At 36.8% G+C, this 16,525-nt stretch overlaps 1 protein-coding gene across 1 annotated transcript in view; it reads left to right on the forward strand.

Moving 5' to 3' along the window:
• Positions 1 to 16,525, forward strand: part of CPNE8 (copine 8) — a 336,603-nt gene that overhangs the window by 226,748 nt on the left and 93,330 nt on the right. Inside the window, exon 11 of the mRNA XM_055396464.2 lies at positions 2,037 to 2,112. Coding sequence (XP_055252439.1) covers positions 2,037 to 2,112 — 76 coding nt within the window. The remainder of the gene's footprint in view (positions 1 to 2,036; positions 2,113 to 16,525) is intronic.

The raw sequence follows: 16,525 nt of genomic DNA on the forward strand, positions 1-16,525 counted from the left end.
TCAAAACACACATACCAATGAAGAGAATAGATTCTAAGCAGAGTCTCAGAGATTTCTATAAAGATATCATGGTTATAAGCTTGCATTTCTGAAAGTCAAAGAGATTTATTTTATTTATAAGAAATATGTAGCATGAAATTACTGTTTTGTAATTTTCCCCATATAAACTGAAAGAGCAAATGCTGAGGGCTTTGGAATCACAAATACAAATATATTTTATTTATGGTTTTCAATCCTCTTTTCATTTACTAATTTCATGTGTGTATATCTTCTTTTAAAACTTAACTGTAGAAGAGGTCAAGGTGATACTGGAATAAAGAGAAATGCCCTACATAGATTATTGTCATAAATGTACAAGATCTTTAAAATATGGGAGAACTGGGAAAATGGATATCTAAATGAGTTGCATCTTACATCTTAATTTTAAAAAATTTATTTCAAAAACACTACTTAATGACCACTAGTTTTTTTCTTTGAAATCCAAACTTTAGAAATCAGTTGTGGTTGGCTAGCCACAATTTGCTTATTGCTTGTTACTGGTTATCAGATCTGTGGATTTTAGTGACTCAGAGTTAAGTATAAACCTGCCTGGAGTTTGGGGGAAATATCAGTTTTTATGATAACACCTCATATTTACAAGCAAATGGGCCGAGCTTAAATTCTATCAGACAAATAACAACGGCAATACCCTTTTTTGTTATACTAATTCAGCTCCTACAATCTTTTATCTTCCTCCTTTAATGTATTACATTTCAGCATTGCACCAAATACCAGCATTTTATGTTTATGTCTCAGTGTGTGTTCTGTGTGTGTTCAAACTAGTTTTGACCATAAAATTAGTGTGTGTGTATTAGTTGCTCAGTTGTGTCTGACTCTTTGCAACCTTACAAATACTCTCTAATCTGCTGAATGCATAACTCCTCTTTTACAGTTGCATAAATTGAGCTCAGTAATTACATTGTTAAGTATTTTATAGTGAAAACAAACATATACTTTCTCAATCTTTACCCTTCCATGTCTAAATTGAGAAGGCACTTGTAGAAGTTCTGCTTTCTGAGAAGGCAGTGATGATAGTTTTATGGTAAAGTTCAGAATAACCATATTTGGTATTATCAATGTACTTTAAAATTATTAGTATAATGCTTAGTGACTATTTTCTGTCAGGGGAGTATGTAATTTCCTCAGTTCTGTCTTGTCACAACAAAAACTTGAAGTGATGGACCAGTGTTACAGCCTTCAAATGGACCAGTGTTACACCCCTCAGATGGACCAGTGTTACAGCTCAGTTTTATTTAGAAAGTAAAGGAAAATACATCCTCAAGGTGTGAGGTCATACCAGCCCAAAAGATGTGAAGAGAAAGGAGGCACCCAGCCCAATTTTGGCTCCTCTTTTTATATGATTTTTCTCCTCCCCCTGGGCCTGACCTATGTAAATTGAGCTAGCCAGGAGTACTGTTTGTTTTACCTGAGCTCCTCACTCCGGTCCTTGGGCCTTCCTTTGTTCTATTTTCGGGGTTTTTCCCTTCCCTGTCTTTTAGCCACCAGCCATTCTGATTTTTCTTATTCTAACTACCTAACATTCCATATCAACATGGGATTCCCTTTAAAAAATAGCGATCTATTACATACTGGTCACTGGAAGATTTGAAGATTTTGTATATTTGTGATTATTGATATGTATGGTAATAAATTTTGTGTCTTAAAATTTCATCCTAGTTAATAAGTTAATCATTAGGATACCATAAATGAAATGCTTTTGAAATATGAGTTATTGACACTAATAACCCTATTTGAAATATTAACATTGGTGAGTTAAATGAAATATTTTTGAATACTAACAAAATGTAACTGGGGTATACATAACAAAGTATCAGTGTGTTTTAAATTATCATATTATTATTATTTTCATAGTAATATCAAGAATTTTTTCATGATAAGAATATATATGTAAAGTTTTAATATATAAGTAAAGTTTTAATATATAATTAACAAATGTCTGAAAGCTAATACTATATGTATTTTCTCCTTAATTATAGTCATGATTTCATTGGAGAATTTACAACAAGCTATAGGGAACTTTCTAGAGGGCAATCACAGTTCAATGTATATGAGGTAAGAGGAATTTTACTTTATGTTTTCTGGAATAAGTACATTTATGCTTTTAAAATATAGATTTTTACAAAAGATAATTGTCAAAGGCTACCAATATAAATAAGAATCTTTAAACTTATTGAGAAGATTGATTTTTGAGATTAAATAATATTTCTGTTCAAATCACATGGTCATTTGAATCTACTTTGTTGATTTAAAATTCTTGCCGATGAAACATTTTCTTATTTAAAAAACATCCAATATGGATATGTTTATTTTTCCTTGAGCTTCAGCCTTTATGTTTTATCTTCCTACTAACATTCTCCTCATCCTTTTTTTTAAAATTAATTTATTTTGTATTGAAAGATAATTGCTTTACAGAACCTTATTGTTTTCTGTCAAACCTCAACATGAATCAGCCATAGGTATACATATATCCCCTCCCTCCCATCTCCCTCCCCATCCCACCCTTCTAGGCTATACAGCAAATTCCTTTTGGCTATCTATTTTACATATGGTAATATAAGTTTCCATGTTACTTTTCCCATACATGTCACCCTCTCCTCCCCTCTCCCCATGTCCATAAGTCTATTCTCTATGTCTCTTTCTCCACTGTTGTCCTGTAAATATTCAGCATGATTTTTCTGGATTCCATATATATGTGTTAGACTACAATATTTATCTTTCTGTTTCTGACTTACTTCACTCTGTATAATAGGTTCTAGGTTCATCCACCTCATTAGAACTGACTCAATGGGTTCCTTTTTATGGCTGAGTAATATTCCATTGTTTATATGTACCACAACTTCTTTATCCATTCATCTGTCGGTGGATATCTAGGTTGCTTCCATGTTCTAGCTATTGAATAGTGCTGCAATGAACAATGGGATGTATGTGTCTTCTTCAATTCTGGTTTCCTCAGAGTATATACCTAAGAATGGGATTGCTTTTATACCTAGTTTTTTAAGGAATCTCCATACTATCTTCCACACTGGTTGTATCAATTTACATTCCCATAAGAGCATTCCCTTTCCTTCACACCCTCTCCAGCATTTATTGTTTGAAGACTTTTTGATGATGGCCATTCTGACCAGTGTGAGGTGATATCTCATTGTAGTTTTGGTTTGTTTTTCTCTAATAATGAGCAATGTTGAGCATCTTAGGTCTGAAGTGGGTTTCTTGTAGACAGCATACATATGGGTCTTGCTTTTGTATCCGTTCAGCCAGTCTGTGTCTTTTGGTTGGAACATTTAATCCATTTACATTTAAAGTAATTATTGATATGTATGTTCCTATTGCCATTTTCTTAATTGTTTGGGGTTGATTTTATAGATCTTTTTCCTTCTTTTTTATTTCTTGACTATATAAGTCCCTTTAACATTTGTTGTTGTAAAGCTGGTTTGATGTTGTAAAGCTGAATTCTCTTAACTTTCGCTTGTCTGTAAAGCTTTTTATTTCTCCATCAATTCTGAATAAGATCCTTGCCAGGTACAGTAATCTTGGCTGTAGATTTTTCCCTTTCAGTACTTTAAATATATCCTGCCATTCCCATCTGGCCTGCAGCATTTCTGCTGAAAGAGTGTGGGGAGAGAGAGGCTATGGTGATGGCTCCACCCCCTACACGTGACTCAGCAGTATCGCCTTCCTTCCATGGCTGTCTGGCATTCCTCCACTGGTATTTCCCACCACAATCTCCTCCCTCACATCCCCTCACAGTCTCTCCACAGTCAACAGCAGCCCTTGCACTGGGATTGCTCCACAATCCCTAAACTCCAGCTCCCAGCCACTGAGCCTTCCAGGGGACCAGCATCCCTGTCCAGGGTATGTATGGCTGTTGCAAGGACTGTCTAATTCTCATCCCATGTAGTCTGCCACAGATCAGCTGTTTCACTCTCAGCCTTGGATGTTTCTCCTTTGACTCAGACAATTGCCTTGATATGAGGATCGGACCCCTGCTTCAGTACTCCCACCCACTGAGGACAAGTCCAGTTCTACTAACACTCATTTTTTCCCCCCTAGTTCCTTCATCGTACCAAATTTTGCATGGTTCTATATATTCTTTTCCACTGGTCAGGTATTCCTGTCCACTCTCAGCTGGTGTTCTGCATGTACTTCTGTGTCTGAAGGGGTATTCCTGATGTATCCATGGAGAGAGATGTACTCCACATCCACCTACTCCTCCTCCTTCTTGTTCTCACTCTCCTCAACGCTTTTTTAATAAAAAAAGAAAAATATACATTTTAGTTGTGTCAGCAAGGTGTTACATAATAAGTTGTTTTTATGCTTAGTGTATTTGAACATCTTAAGCAAAAAGTCAGACACGACTGAGCAACTGAACTGAACTGAACTGTTGTTTAGATGAAGACTGAAGGAAGTGAAAAAGTATGGTTCAGTCATTAAAGAAATCCAAGTTATCGAAGCAAACACATTAGTTATTTCTGACTTAAACCTACCCTGCCAGTTAACTGCCACATATTTGTTGAGCATAAGATATGTTCTAGCACTATTAATCCTTGAGGTTTGTCATCTGTTACATTTTCTGTAATTATTTAAATTTAATATACATCAGTAGCAAAGGAGAATATCTCAGTACTTAGTCAATACTGATACTAAACTATAATTGACCTCCTTTAAGTTAAGTGGAGAAATCTCCTCCTGTTGCCTTACTAGGCTAAAGCACTTGTATTTCACATATTCATTCGTTTATTAGTTTATGAATAAGATATTTATCACATGACTTCTATATTCTGCACTCTATATTAGACCCAAAGGATGGAGAGATAAATGAAAACTTCACTGTCTAATGGGAGAAAAAAACACATAAAATATGATGTTTACATTACCTTGATAGGTGCTATATAGCTAGCAGACAATAAGATATCTAGAGGGGTGTGCAGCAAATTTATCCCAAGAAACCTTCCCAGGCAAAGACAAAGTTGGAGTAATGGAGCAATTTTTCTATCTGGGTCTTTCAGAAACCCATATTAAGGCTTGAAATAGACACTGAAATTAATATTACAGGTTGTACTTATATAGATATTTGTTCTTTCTCCATATCCTTAAAAGTTGAAGAGGAACAAGGCAAACATATTAGATCTTTTGTACTTAGAACACAGGTACTGCCTGTGTTCAGTAATAATGCTCCAGAGATCAATTACATTGAATTTCCTTATCTTTAAAATGTGTTTTTCTCTTTGGATCTCTCTATCCAACAAAGTTCGCTTAATGAAATTGGTGTCACATCTAATGACAAAGAAGTTTAGTAATAATTGTTCCTTATTAAATACCCTGCATGAAAATTGTGCCATAATTTCAGATAACAATGTGTTCTTATTCTTTATGTTGTCAATAGAAGAGATTAGTCTGAAGAATATCTGGAAGAACTTTGTATGTTATATATGACATATATATAGATCTTAGTCCTATATACATTGGAAACTTCACTTTTTGCACACACGTAAGGGGATTCAGTTTTGCTGAGGCAACTAGGGAAATTTTCAATCATTATTTCTTCAAATATTCTTTTGCCCCTTTCTCCCTTTTCCTTCTGGTACTCCCAGTACTTTCTATATCTCTATCTATCTTTGTATCTATCTATACATGTTTTTATGTTTGTTCATATCCCACATGTCTCATATGATTTGTTCTTATTTTTTATTTTTGTTTCTTACACTATAAAATCTCAGTTGACCCATCTTCAAGATTACTCATTATTTCTTCTGCCAACTCAAATGTTCTATTAAGCCCATCTAGCAAATTTTTCATTTGTTACTGTACTTTTAAAGTTGAGAATTTCTATTTGGTTTTTTTTAATAATTTTGATCTTACTGATTTTTCTATTTGGTGAAATGTTATTTCATAGTTGATTTCACACTTTATTTCTTTATTTCATAAATGTATTAATAGTGACTGATTTGAAGAATTTATTAAATAAATTCCATATCTACAAGTTACCAAGGATATAGTCTATTGATTGCTTTTTTCTATTTATGGAGCATACTTTCTTGTTTCTTTGCATATCTTATAATTTTGGTTGTTGTTGAATGCTGGAAATTTTTTAAAATATAATATAGTTACACTGGAAATCAGATCCTCTGCTTTTTCCAGGGTTTATTGTTATTGCTGTTGATGGGTTTAATGACTTTCTTGAAGTAATTCTGTAAAGGCTCTTTTTATTTTCTGTGTGGGTCACACATAATTTGACCGAGATTTGTGTATGTTGGTTCACTTCTTATATGTTCCAAATATAATATTCTGCCTTGGCTTTCACTTGATGCATAAACAGAGACTCAGAGTCAGCCATAGATGAAGAATTATGGTTTCCTCAAGGTCTTCCTTGGCCATTCACTCAGTTCTACACAAGCACAGGGCCTTCTAGATCCCCTGATCTAGAAGTAATATACCTGAGCTTTTAAAAGCCCTCCTATTTGACACTGGATCAAGATGGTGGAAGAGTAGGATATGGAGCTCATTTTCTCCTATAAACACATAAAAATACATCTGCAAATGGAAGAGTTCTCATAGAACATCTATTGAACATGGGCAGAAGCCCTCTGACTTCCAAAAAGGCAAGAAAATCTCTGGGCATGGCAAAAGAAAAAAGTTTTTTAAATAAAAAAGGAGACGGGGAGAAAGGAATCAGGATGGGACCTGTGTCCTTGGGAAGGAGCTGTGAAAGGGAAAAATTTTCTGCATGAAGGGAAGTCCGTTCACTGGCAGGCATATCAGCAGGGACAGAGAGGGAGCTTTGGAGCCTCCGAGGAGAGCATAGTAACTGGTTCACTGAGGCCAAAGCAGAGAGAGACTTGCACAGTCAGTGCTGCCCAGCACTCCCAAGCTTGAGGTTCTCATCACTGAGGTAGTGAGAGGCTTGTGCTTTGGAGGTAAGACCCAAGGAAGAGGACTGGGGTTGGCTGCATGGAGATAGCCTGAGGAGGCTAGGGTGTGGTGTGAGAGGAGGCCTGGGCCCAGCAGGGAGGGAGGGCGACATTGTTGGGTGGGTGTGGGAGGAGAGGGGTGGGCCCAACACAGGAGCTTCTTTCTCTGCACTCACTCTGAGTTGGAAGTTCAGTTCAGTTCAGTTCAGTCGCTCAGTTGTGTCCGACTCTCTGCGACCCCATGAATCATAGCACGCCAGGCCTCCCTGTCCATCACCAACTCCCGGAGTTTCCCTAAACTAATGTCCACAGAGTCAGTGATGCCATCCAGCCATTTCATTCTCTGTCGTCCCCTTCTCCTCCCGCCCCCAACCTTTCCCAGCATCAGAGTCTTTTCCAGTGAGTCAACTCATCGCATGAGGTGGCCAAAGTATTGGAGTTTCAGCTTTAGCATCAGTCCTTCCAATGAACACCCAGGATTGATCTCCTTTAGAATGGACTGGTTGGATCTCCTTGCAGTCCAAGGGACTCTCAAGAGTCTTCTCCAGCACCACAGTTCAAAAGCATCAATTCTTTGGCGATCAGCTTTCTTCACAGTCCAACTCTCACATCCATACATGACCACTGGAAAAACCATAGCCTTGACTAGACGGACCTTGGTTGACAAAGTAATGTCTCTGATTTTTAATATATTATCAAGGTTGGTCATAACTTTCCTTCCAAGGAGTAAGCGTCTTTTAATTTCATGGCTGCAATCAGCATCTGCAGTGATTTTGGAGCCCCCAAAAATAAAGTCTGACACTGTTTCCACTGTTTCTCCATCTATTTCCCATGAAGTGATGGGACCAGATGCCATGATCTTTGTTTTCTGAATGTTGAGCTTCAAGCCAACCTTTTCACTCTCCTCTTTCACTTTCATCAAGAGGCTTTTTAGTTCCTCTTCACTTTCTGCCATAAGGGTAGTGTCATCTGCATATCTGAGGTTATTGATATTTCTCCCAGCAATCTTGATTCCAGCTTGTGCTTCTTCCAGCCCAGCGTTCCTCATGATGTAGTCTGCATATAAGTTAAATAAGCAAGGTGACAATATACAGCCTTGACGTACTCCTTTTCCTATTTGGAACCAGTCTGTTGTTCCATGTACAGTTCTGACTGCTGCTTCCTGACCTACATACAGGTTTCTCAAGAGGCAGGTCAGGTGGTCTGGTATTCCCAACTGTGGCTCAGATCATGAACTCCTTATTGCCAAATTCAGACTCAAATTGAAGAAAATAGGGAAAACCACTAGACCATTCAGATATGATCTAAATCAAATCCCTCATGATTATACAGTGGAAGTAAGAAATAGATTTAAGGGAATAGATCTGATAGATAGAGTGCCTGATGAACTCTGGACAGAGGTTCGTGACATTGTACAGGAGACAGGGACCAAGACCATCCCCATGGAAAAGAAATGCAAAAAAGCAAAATGGCTGTCTGAGGTGGCCTTACAAATAGCTGTGAAAAGAAGAGAGGCGAAAAGCAAAGGAGAAAAGGAAAGATATAAGCATCTGAATGCAGAGTTCCAAAGAATAGCAAGGAGAGATAAGAAAGCCTTCCTCAGTGATCAATGCAAAGAAATAGAGGAAAACAACAGAATAGGAAAAACAAGAGATCTTTTTAAGAAAATTAGAGATTCCAAGGGAACATTTCATGCAAAGATGGGCTCGATAAAGGACAGAAATGGTAGGGACCTAACAGAAGCAGAAGATATTAAGAAGAGGTGGCAAGAATACACAGAAGAACTGTACAAAAAAGATCTTCAAGACCAAGATAATCACGATAACGTGATCACTGACCTAGAGCCAGGCATCTTGGAATGTGAAGTCAAGTGGGCCTTAGAAAGCATCACTACGAACAAAGCTAGTGGAGGTGATGGAATTCCAGTTGAGCTATTTCAAGTCTTGAAAGATGATGCTGTGAAAGTGCTGCACTCAATATGCCAGCACATTTGGAAAACTCAGCAGTGGTCACAGGACTGGAAGAGGTCAGTCTTCATTCCAATCCCAAAGAAAGGCAATGCCAAAGAATGCTCAAACTACCGCACAGTTGCACTCATCTCACACGCTAGTAAAGTCATGCTCAAAATTCTCCAAGCCAGGCTTCAGCAATATGTGAACCGTGAACTCCCAGATGTTCAAGCAGATTTTAGAAAAGGCAGAGGCACCGGAGATCAAATTGCCAACATCCTCTGGATCATGGAGAAAGCAAGAGAGTTCCAGAAAAACATCTATTTCTGCTTCATTGACTATGCCAAAGCCTTTGGCTGTGTGGATCACAATAAACTGTGGAACATTCTTAAAGAGATGGGAATACCAGACCACCTGACCTGAGGTGGAAAGGCACCACCAAAACAAGCTCCAGGGGTAGGTACAAGCTACTGCTGTCATCTCAGACTCCAGAGGTAGAATCAGACTGCTGGTGAGGGTTTGTGACCAGGAGCCAACCACTGCTTCTCTCTTTCTGGGAGCCCGCTTGAGGGATAATGGCCAGTACACAATAAGGAAAGAGACAGCAGTCTCCAAACCAAAAATAGCCTTCATACCAAAAAAATATTAAACCATTAATGCTACACAGAGAAGCTTCTACATATAAATAGCCCTTTAAGACTACAGTAGATGATTGTTTCTGCTAAACTCACAAGAGAAATATAAGTAAAATGACAAAGCAGAGGAACCACTCTCAGTTAATAGACCAAGAGAATTCCCCTGAAGGAACAAACAATGAAACAGACGATTTGAATCTAATAGACATTTAGTTCCAAATGGAAAAGGAAATGGCAACCCACTCCAGTGTTCTTGCCTGGAGAATCCCAGGGATGGGGGAGCCTGGTGGGCTGCCACCTATGGGGTCGCACAGAGTCAGACAATGAAAATACTGAGGAAATGAAAAAGTAATGAAAATACTGAAGAAATTAAGAAAGGATATGGACAGAAATGCAGATTACAGTAAAAAGGACTAGAAACTATAAGGAAAAGCCAAGAAAAGTTATAAAATTCATTTACTGAGATGAAAACTGATCTAAAAGCAAAATGAATAATGCAGAAGAAAGAATAAGTGATATGAAAGATAGAATAATGGTCAGTAACCAATCAGAATAGAAGACAGAAAGCCAAATTGGGGGGAAAAAATTGAAAGCAATATAAGAGACCTATGGGATAATATAAAGTGTGCCAGTCTACACATAATCAGGATTCTAGAAGGAGAAGAAAGAGAAAGGAGGACTGAAAATGTATTTGAAAAAATTGTGGCTGAAGCTTCCAAAATATAATCAAGGAAACATATATTCAGATACAGGAAGCACAGAGGGTTCTAAACAAGATGAACCCAAATAGACCTACACCAAGACATGTTAAAATGGCAAACATTAAAGAGAGGATTCTAAGTACAGCAAGAGAAAAACAAGTTCATTACAAGGAAATTCCCAGAAGGCTATCAGCTGATTTCTCTACAGAAACACTGCAGACTAGAAGAGAGTGGCAGAATATATTTAAAGGCTTGAAAGGGAAAATCTGAAACCTAGAATACTCTATCCAAAAGTTTATCATTTAGAAAAGGAGGAGAAACAAACAATTTCTCAGACAAGTAAAAGCTAAAAAAATATGGCAATACTAAATCTATCCTGCAATAAATATTGAAACATCTCCTCTAAGTGGAAAAGACGCAAGAAAACATAGGAAGAAGAAAATCATAATTTGAAAGTAAATCACTTAAATTAGCCAGCACACATATCAGAGATAGAGAAAAAAAATGTATTTTTTAAATCAATGATAAACACAAGGAACAGCAAAAGGATAAAGATGAAGGTATAAAAAACAACATCAAAATCATAAAATATAAGCAAAGAGTGAGAAAATGCAGATTCTTTTTTTTTTTTTTTTTTACAGTTTGAGCCTATATTGCTGTCAGATATAGGAAGGTATTAACATACTTGAAAAATAGGAAAACCACAATCAAAAACATACAGTGGATTCACAAAAAATCAAGAGAACACAAGCATAAAATAAATCATCAAATCACAAAAAGAAAGAAACAAGGAAAAAACAAAGAATCAATCACAAAACAAGGTTTAATATGTTAATAAATATTTGCTTATCAATAATTGGGCAAAATAATATTATTGTTGTTGTTTAGTTACTAAGTCATTATGAACTCTTTGCCACCCCATGGACTGTAGCCTGCCACACTCCTCTGTCGATGTGGTTTCCCAGACAAAATTTTTGAGTGGGTTGCCATGTCTTTCTCCAGGAGATCTTCCCAACCCAAGTAGAGAAACCACATCTCCTGCATTGCAGACAGGTTCTTTACCACTGAGTAGACACCCTCTTATTCACAGTCTCAATAAAATGCTCTGTTTTTATTAATATTTATTGGTGTATCAGTTCAGGCTCTCAGTCGTGTCTGACTCTTTGTGACCCCATGGACTGTAGCAGGCTTCCTTGTTCATCACCAACTCCCAGAGCTTACTCAAACTCACGTCCATCAAGTCGGTGATGCCATCCAACCATAGTTCCTTTCAAATCTTGTTAGTTTCTTGCTATAAAGCAACGTAAATCAATCATACAAATGCCTTTATCCACTCTTTTAGATTTCCTTCTGATTTAAATCACAACAGAACAATGAGTAGAGATCCCTGTGCTAAACAGGAAGTTCTCATTAGTTGTCTATTTATACATAGTAGTGTAAATATTTCAGCCCCAGTTTCCCAATTCATCCAACCCATTTTCCTCCCTTGGTAACCATATCTTTGATCTCTACATCTGTAGCTCGATTTTTGCTTTGCAAATAAGTTCATTTTTCAAGATCCCACATATAAGCCATCTCATGCGATATTTGTTTTTCTCTTTCTGACTTACTACACACTCTTCATGACAACCTCTAGCTGCATCCATGTCTCTGCACTCTTTCATTCCTTTTTATGATTGAGTAATATCCCATTGTGGGCTTTCCTGGTGGCTCAGCAGTAATCTCCCTGCAAGGAAGGACAGACAGCCTCAATCCTTGGATCAGGAAGATCCTCTGGAGAAGAAAATGGCAACCCACTTCAGAATTCTTGCCTGGGCAATCCCATGGGCAGAGGAACCTGGTAAGCTACAGTGCATGAGGTCACAAAAGCGTCAGGCACAACGAGATTACAATATGCTGCCTATAAATGACCCACTTAAGGGAAAAAGACACACATAGATCGAAAGTGAGGGGATGGAATGCTTGTATATTTTGGAGATTAATCATTTATCAGTTGCTTCCTTTGCAGTTATTTTCTCCCATTCTGAGGGTTGTCTTTCCACCTTGTTCATAATTTCCTTTGCTGTGCAAAAGCTTTTAAGTTTAATTATGATCCATTTGTTTACTTTTGTTTTCATTTCCATTACTCTAGGAGATAGGTCAAAGAAGATCTTGCTGTGATTTATGTCATAGAGTGTTCTATCTATATTTTCCTCTAAAAGTTTCATAGTTTCTAGCCTTACATTTAGGTATTTATTCCATTTTGAGTTTCTGTTTATGTATACTGTTAGAGTGTGTTCTAATCTTATTCATATACATGTAGCTATCCAGTGTACCCAGCACTATTTATTGAAGAGGCTATCTTTTCTCTATTGTATATTCTTGCCTCCTTTGTCAAAGATGCCAATAGAGACACAGGTTTATCTCTGGGCTTTCTATGTTCTTCCTTTTGTCTATATTTCTATTTTTTTGCCAGTACCATACACTCAACTATAGCTTTGTAGTATAGTATGAAATCAGAAAGTTTGATCGATCCAGCTTCATTTTTCTTTCTCAAGAATTCTTTGTCTGTTTAGGTCTTTTGTATTTCTGCACAAACTATATAATTTTTGTTCTAGTTCTCTGAAGAATGCTGTTGGCAATTTGATGAGGCTTGCATTGAATCTGTTGATTGCTTTGGGTAGTAGAGTTATTTTCACAGTATTGATTCTTATGATCATAGAACAGGCTATATCTTTTCATCTGTCTGTGTCATCTTTGATTTCTTTCATCAGCATCTTACAGTTTTCTGCAACCGATCTTTTCTCTCTTTAAGTAGGTTTATCCCTAGTTATTTTATTCTTTTTGTTGCAGCTTATGCAGCTCAATTTCAGGAAAAAAAAAATACCCAGTCAGAAAATGGGCAGAAGACCTAAACAGACATTTCTACAAAGAAGACATACAGATGGCCACCAAACATATGTAAAGATCCTCAGTATTGCTCACTATTAGATAATCGCAAGTCAAAATTACAAAGAGTTATCACTTCACACTGGTCAGAATGGCCGTCATTAGAAAATCTACAAACTATAAATGCTGAAGAAAGTGTGGAGAAAATGGAGTCCTCTTTCACTATTGGTGAGAAGGTACACTGATACAACCACTATGGAAAACAGCATGGAGATTCCTTCAAACACTATATGACCCAGCAATCCCACTTCTGGGCATATATCCTGAGAAAACCATAATTCAAAAAGACCTTTGTGCTCCAATGTTCATTTTGCACTGTTACAATCACCAGGATATGGAAGCAATCTAGATACCCATTGACAGATGAATTGATAAAGAAGTTGTAGCTCATATATACAATGAAATATTCAGCTCAGTTCAGTCACTCAGTCGTGTCCGACTCTTTGCGACCCCATGAATCACAGCACGCCAGGCTTCCCAGTCCATCACCAACTCCCGGAGTTCACTCAAACTCACCCCCATCGAATCGGTGATGCCATCCAGCCATCTCATCCTCTGTTGTCCCCTTCTCCTCCCCCCAATCCCTCCCAGCATCAGAGTCTTTTCCAGTGAGTCAACTCTTCGCATGAGGTGGCCAAAGTATTGGAGTTTCAGCTTTAGCATCAGTCCTTCCAATGAACACCCAGGACTGATCTCCTTTAGAATGGACTGGTTGGATCTCCTGGCAGTCCAAGGGACTCTCAAGAGTCTTCTCCAGCACCACAGTTCAAAATCATCAATTCTTCGGCGCTCAGCTTTCTTCACAGTCCAACTATCACATCCATACATGACCACTGGAAAAACCATAGCCTTGAATAGACGGACCTTTGTTACTCAGCCATAAAAATAAATGAATTTGAGTCAGTTGAAATGAGGTTGATGAACTTCGAGTATGATATACAGTGAAGTAAGTCAGAAAGAGAAAACAGATATCATATGCTAATGCAAATATATGGAATCTAGAAAAATGGTGCTGATGAAGCTATTTGCAGGGTATTTCTAGAGACACAGATGTATAAGACAGTCTTGTAGACACAGTGGGGGAAGGAGAGGGTGAGATGAATTGAGAAAATACCATTGACATGTGCACACCACCATGTTTAAAACAAATAATGGGAAGCTGCTCTGTAACTCAGTCTGGTGCTCTGTGACAACTTCAAGGGATCAGACGAGGGGGTGAGAGGGAGGTTCAAGAGGTATGGAATATATATAGTCATGCTGATTTGTGTTTTTGTACAGCAGAAACCAACACAACATTGTAAAGCAGTTACCCTCCAATTAAAAATAAAAAGTGAGGGGCTAGAAAATGTTTTATGCAAATGGAATGAAAAGAAAGTGGGAGTTGCAATACTCATATCAGACAAAATAGACTATAAAGCAAAGACTATATAAAGAAGGTTAAAAGGTATATAAAAGAAGGTATAAAAAGAAGATACTTAATGAAAAAAGTCAATACACAAAGAGGATTTTATAGTCATCAACACATATGCATCTAATATAGAAGCACACAAATACATAAAATAAATACTAACAATCATAAACGGAGAAATCCACAGGATTATAGTAACAGTAGGAGACTTTAACACCCCTCTCACATTAATGGAAAGATTTTCTGGACAGAAAATCAATAAGCAACAGAGATCCTGAATGATGCAATAGAGCAGTTAGACTTAATTGGTATTTTTAAGACATTACATTTAAAAAATCATAATACACATTCTTGTCAAGTGCACATCAAACATTCTCTAGGATGGACCACATACAGGGCACAACAAACCTCAACAAGTTTAAGAGTATAGAAATTATTTCAGGCATATTCTCTGACCACAACAGCATAAAACTAGAAATAAACCACAGGAAAAAACATGGGAAAAAAAAGGGATTACATGGAGACTAAAGGACAAGTTACTAAAAAATGAATGGATCAAAGAGGAAATCAAAAGGAAATTTAAAAATACCTTGCAACAAATGACAAAACACAGCCAACAAAATCTATGAGGCACTGCAAAAGCAGTTCTTGGAGAGAAGCTCATAGCAATACAGGTCTTTATCAAAAATCAAGAAAAATCTCAAGTAACCGAACCTATCACCTAAAAGAATTAGAGAAAAAAGGATTAGCAAAACCTAAAGTCAGGAGAAGGAAGGGAATATTAAAGATCAGGGAGGAAATAAATAAAAGAGACTAAAAAAAAAAAAAAAACAACCAAAAATTCAATAAAATCAAGGTCTAGTGCTTTAAAAGGATAAAGAAAATTGAATGCCTCTGGCCAGGCTCACCACAAAGAAAAGAAAAAGAATCCAAATAAAATAAGAAATTAAAAAAGAGAGTATCAGAAATCTGATACAACAGAAAACCAAAAAAAACATAAAAGAATACTATGAACAATATTTGACAACCTAGAAGAAATGAACCACTTTCTAGAAAGATACAGCCCACCAAAATTGAATCAAACGGAAATAGATAATTGAACTGACCCATCACTTGAAGTGAAATAGAATCTGTAATTTTTTAAAAAAGAAAACTACCTTTAAAAAGCACCTTATAAACAAAAGTCTAGGACCAGATGGTTTCACAGGCAAATATGATCACACGTACAAAGGAAAACTGTTTCTCTTCAAACTCTTCCAAAAGAAAGGAGTGAACACTCCCAAGACATTCTGTGAAGCCATAATCTCCCTTTACCAAAACCAGATAAGATACCACCGCTAAAGCAAATTACAGGTCAACGTCTTTTATGAATATAAATTCAAAAATTTTCAACAAAATATTAGCAAATCAAATCCAACAACACGTAGAAAAAGTTCCTACACCATGACCAAGTGGGATTCATTCAAAGTTCACAAGGATGGTTTAACATGCACAAATCAATCAATGCAGTACACCACATTGAAAAAGAAAAAAACCACATGAACAAATCAATAGATGCAAAAAAAAAATTTTTTTAATTCAATATTCATTTATGATTAAAAAAAAACTCTTACCAAAGTGAAAATAGAAGGAACATAGCTCAACAAAATTAAAGTCATTTATGGCAAACTCACAGCCAATATAATACTCACAGGTGAAAAGCTAAAAGCCTTCTCACTAATCTAGAAAAAAACAAAGATGCTCACTCTCACCACATCTAGTCAGCATAGTATTGGAAGTCCTAACCTGAGGAATCAGACAAGAAAAAGAAATAAAAGTTATCAAAATTGGAAAGGAAGACATAAAATTGTCACTGTGTGCAGATGACATGATAGTATATATAAAAGACTTCCCAGCTGTTCCCGTGGTCAATAATCTACCTGCCAATGGAGAAGAC

The sequence above is a fragment of the Moschus berezovskii genome, chromosome 6, assembly GCF_049115385.1.
Source record: "Moschus berezovskii isolate FMDL1 chromosome 6, NW_MosBer_1.0, whole genome shotgun sequence".
NCBI lineage: Eukaryota > Metazoa > Chordata > Mammalia > Artiodactyla > Moschidae > Moschus > Moschus berezovskii.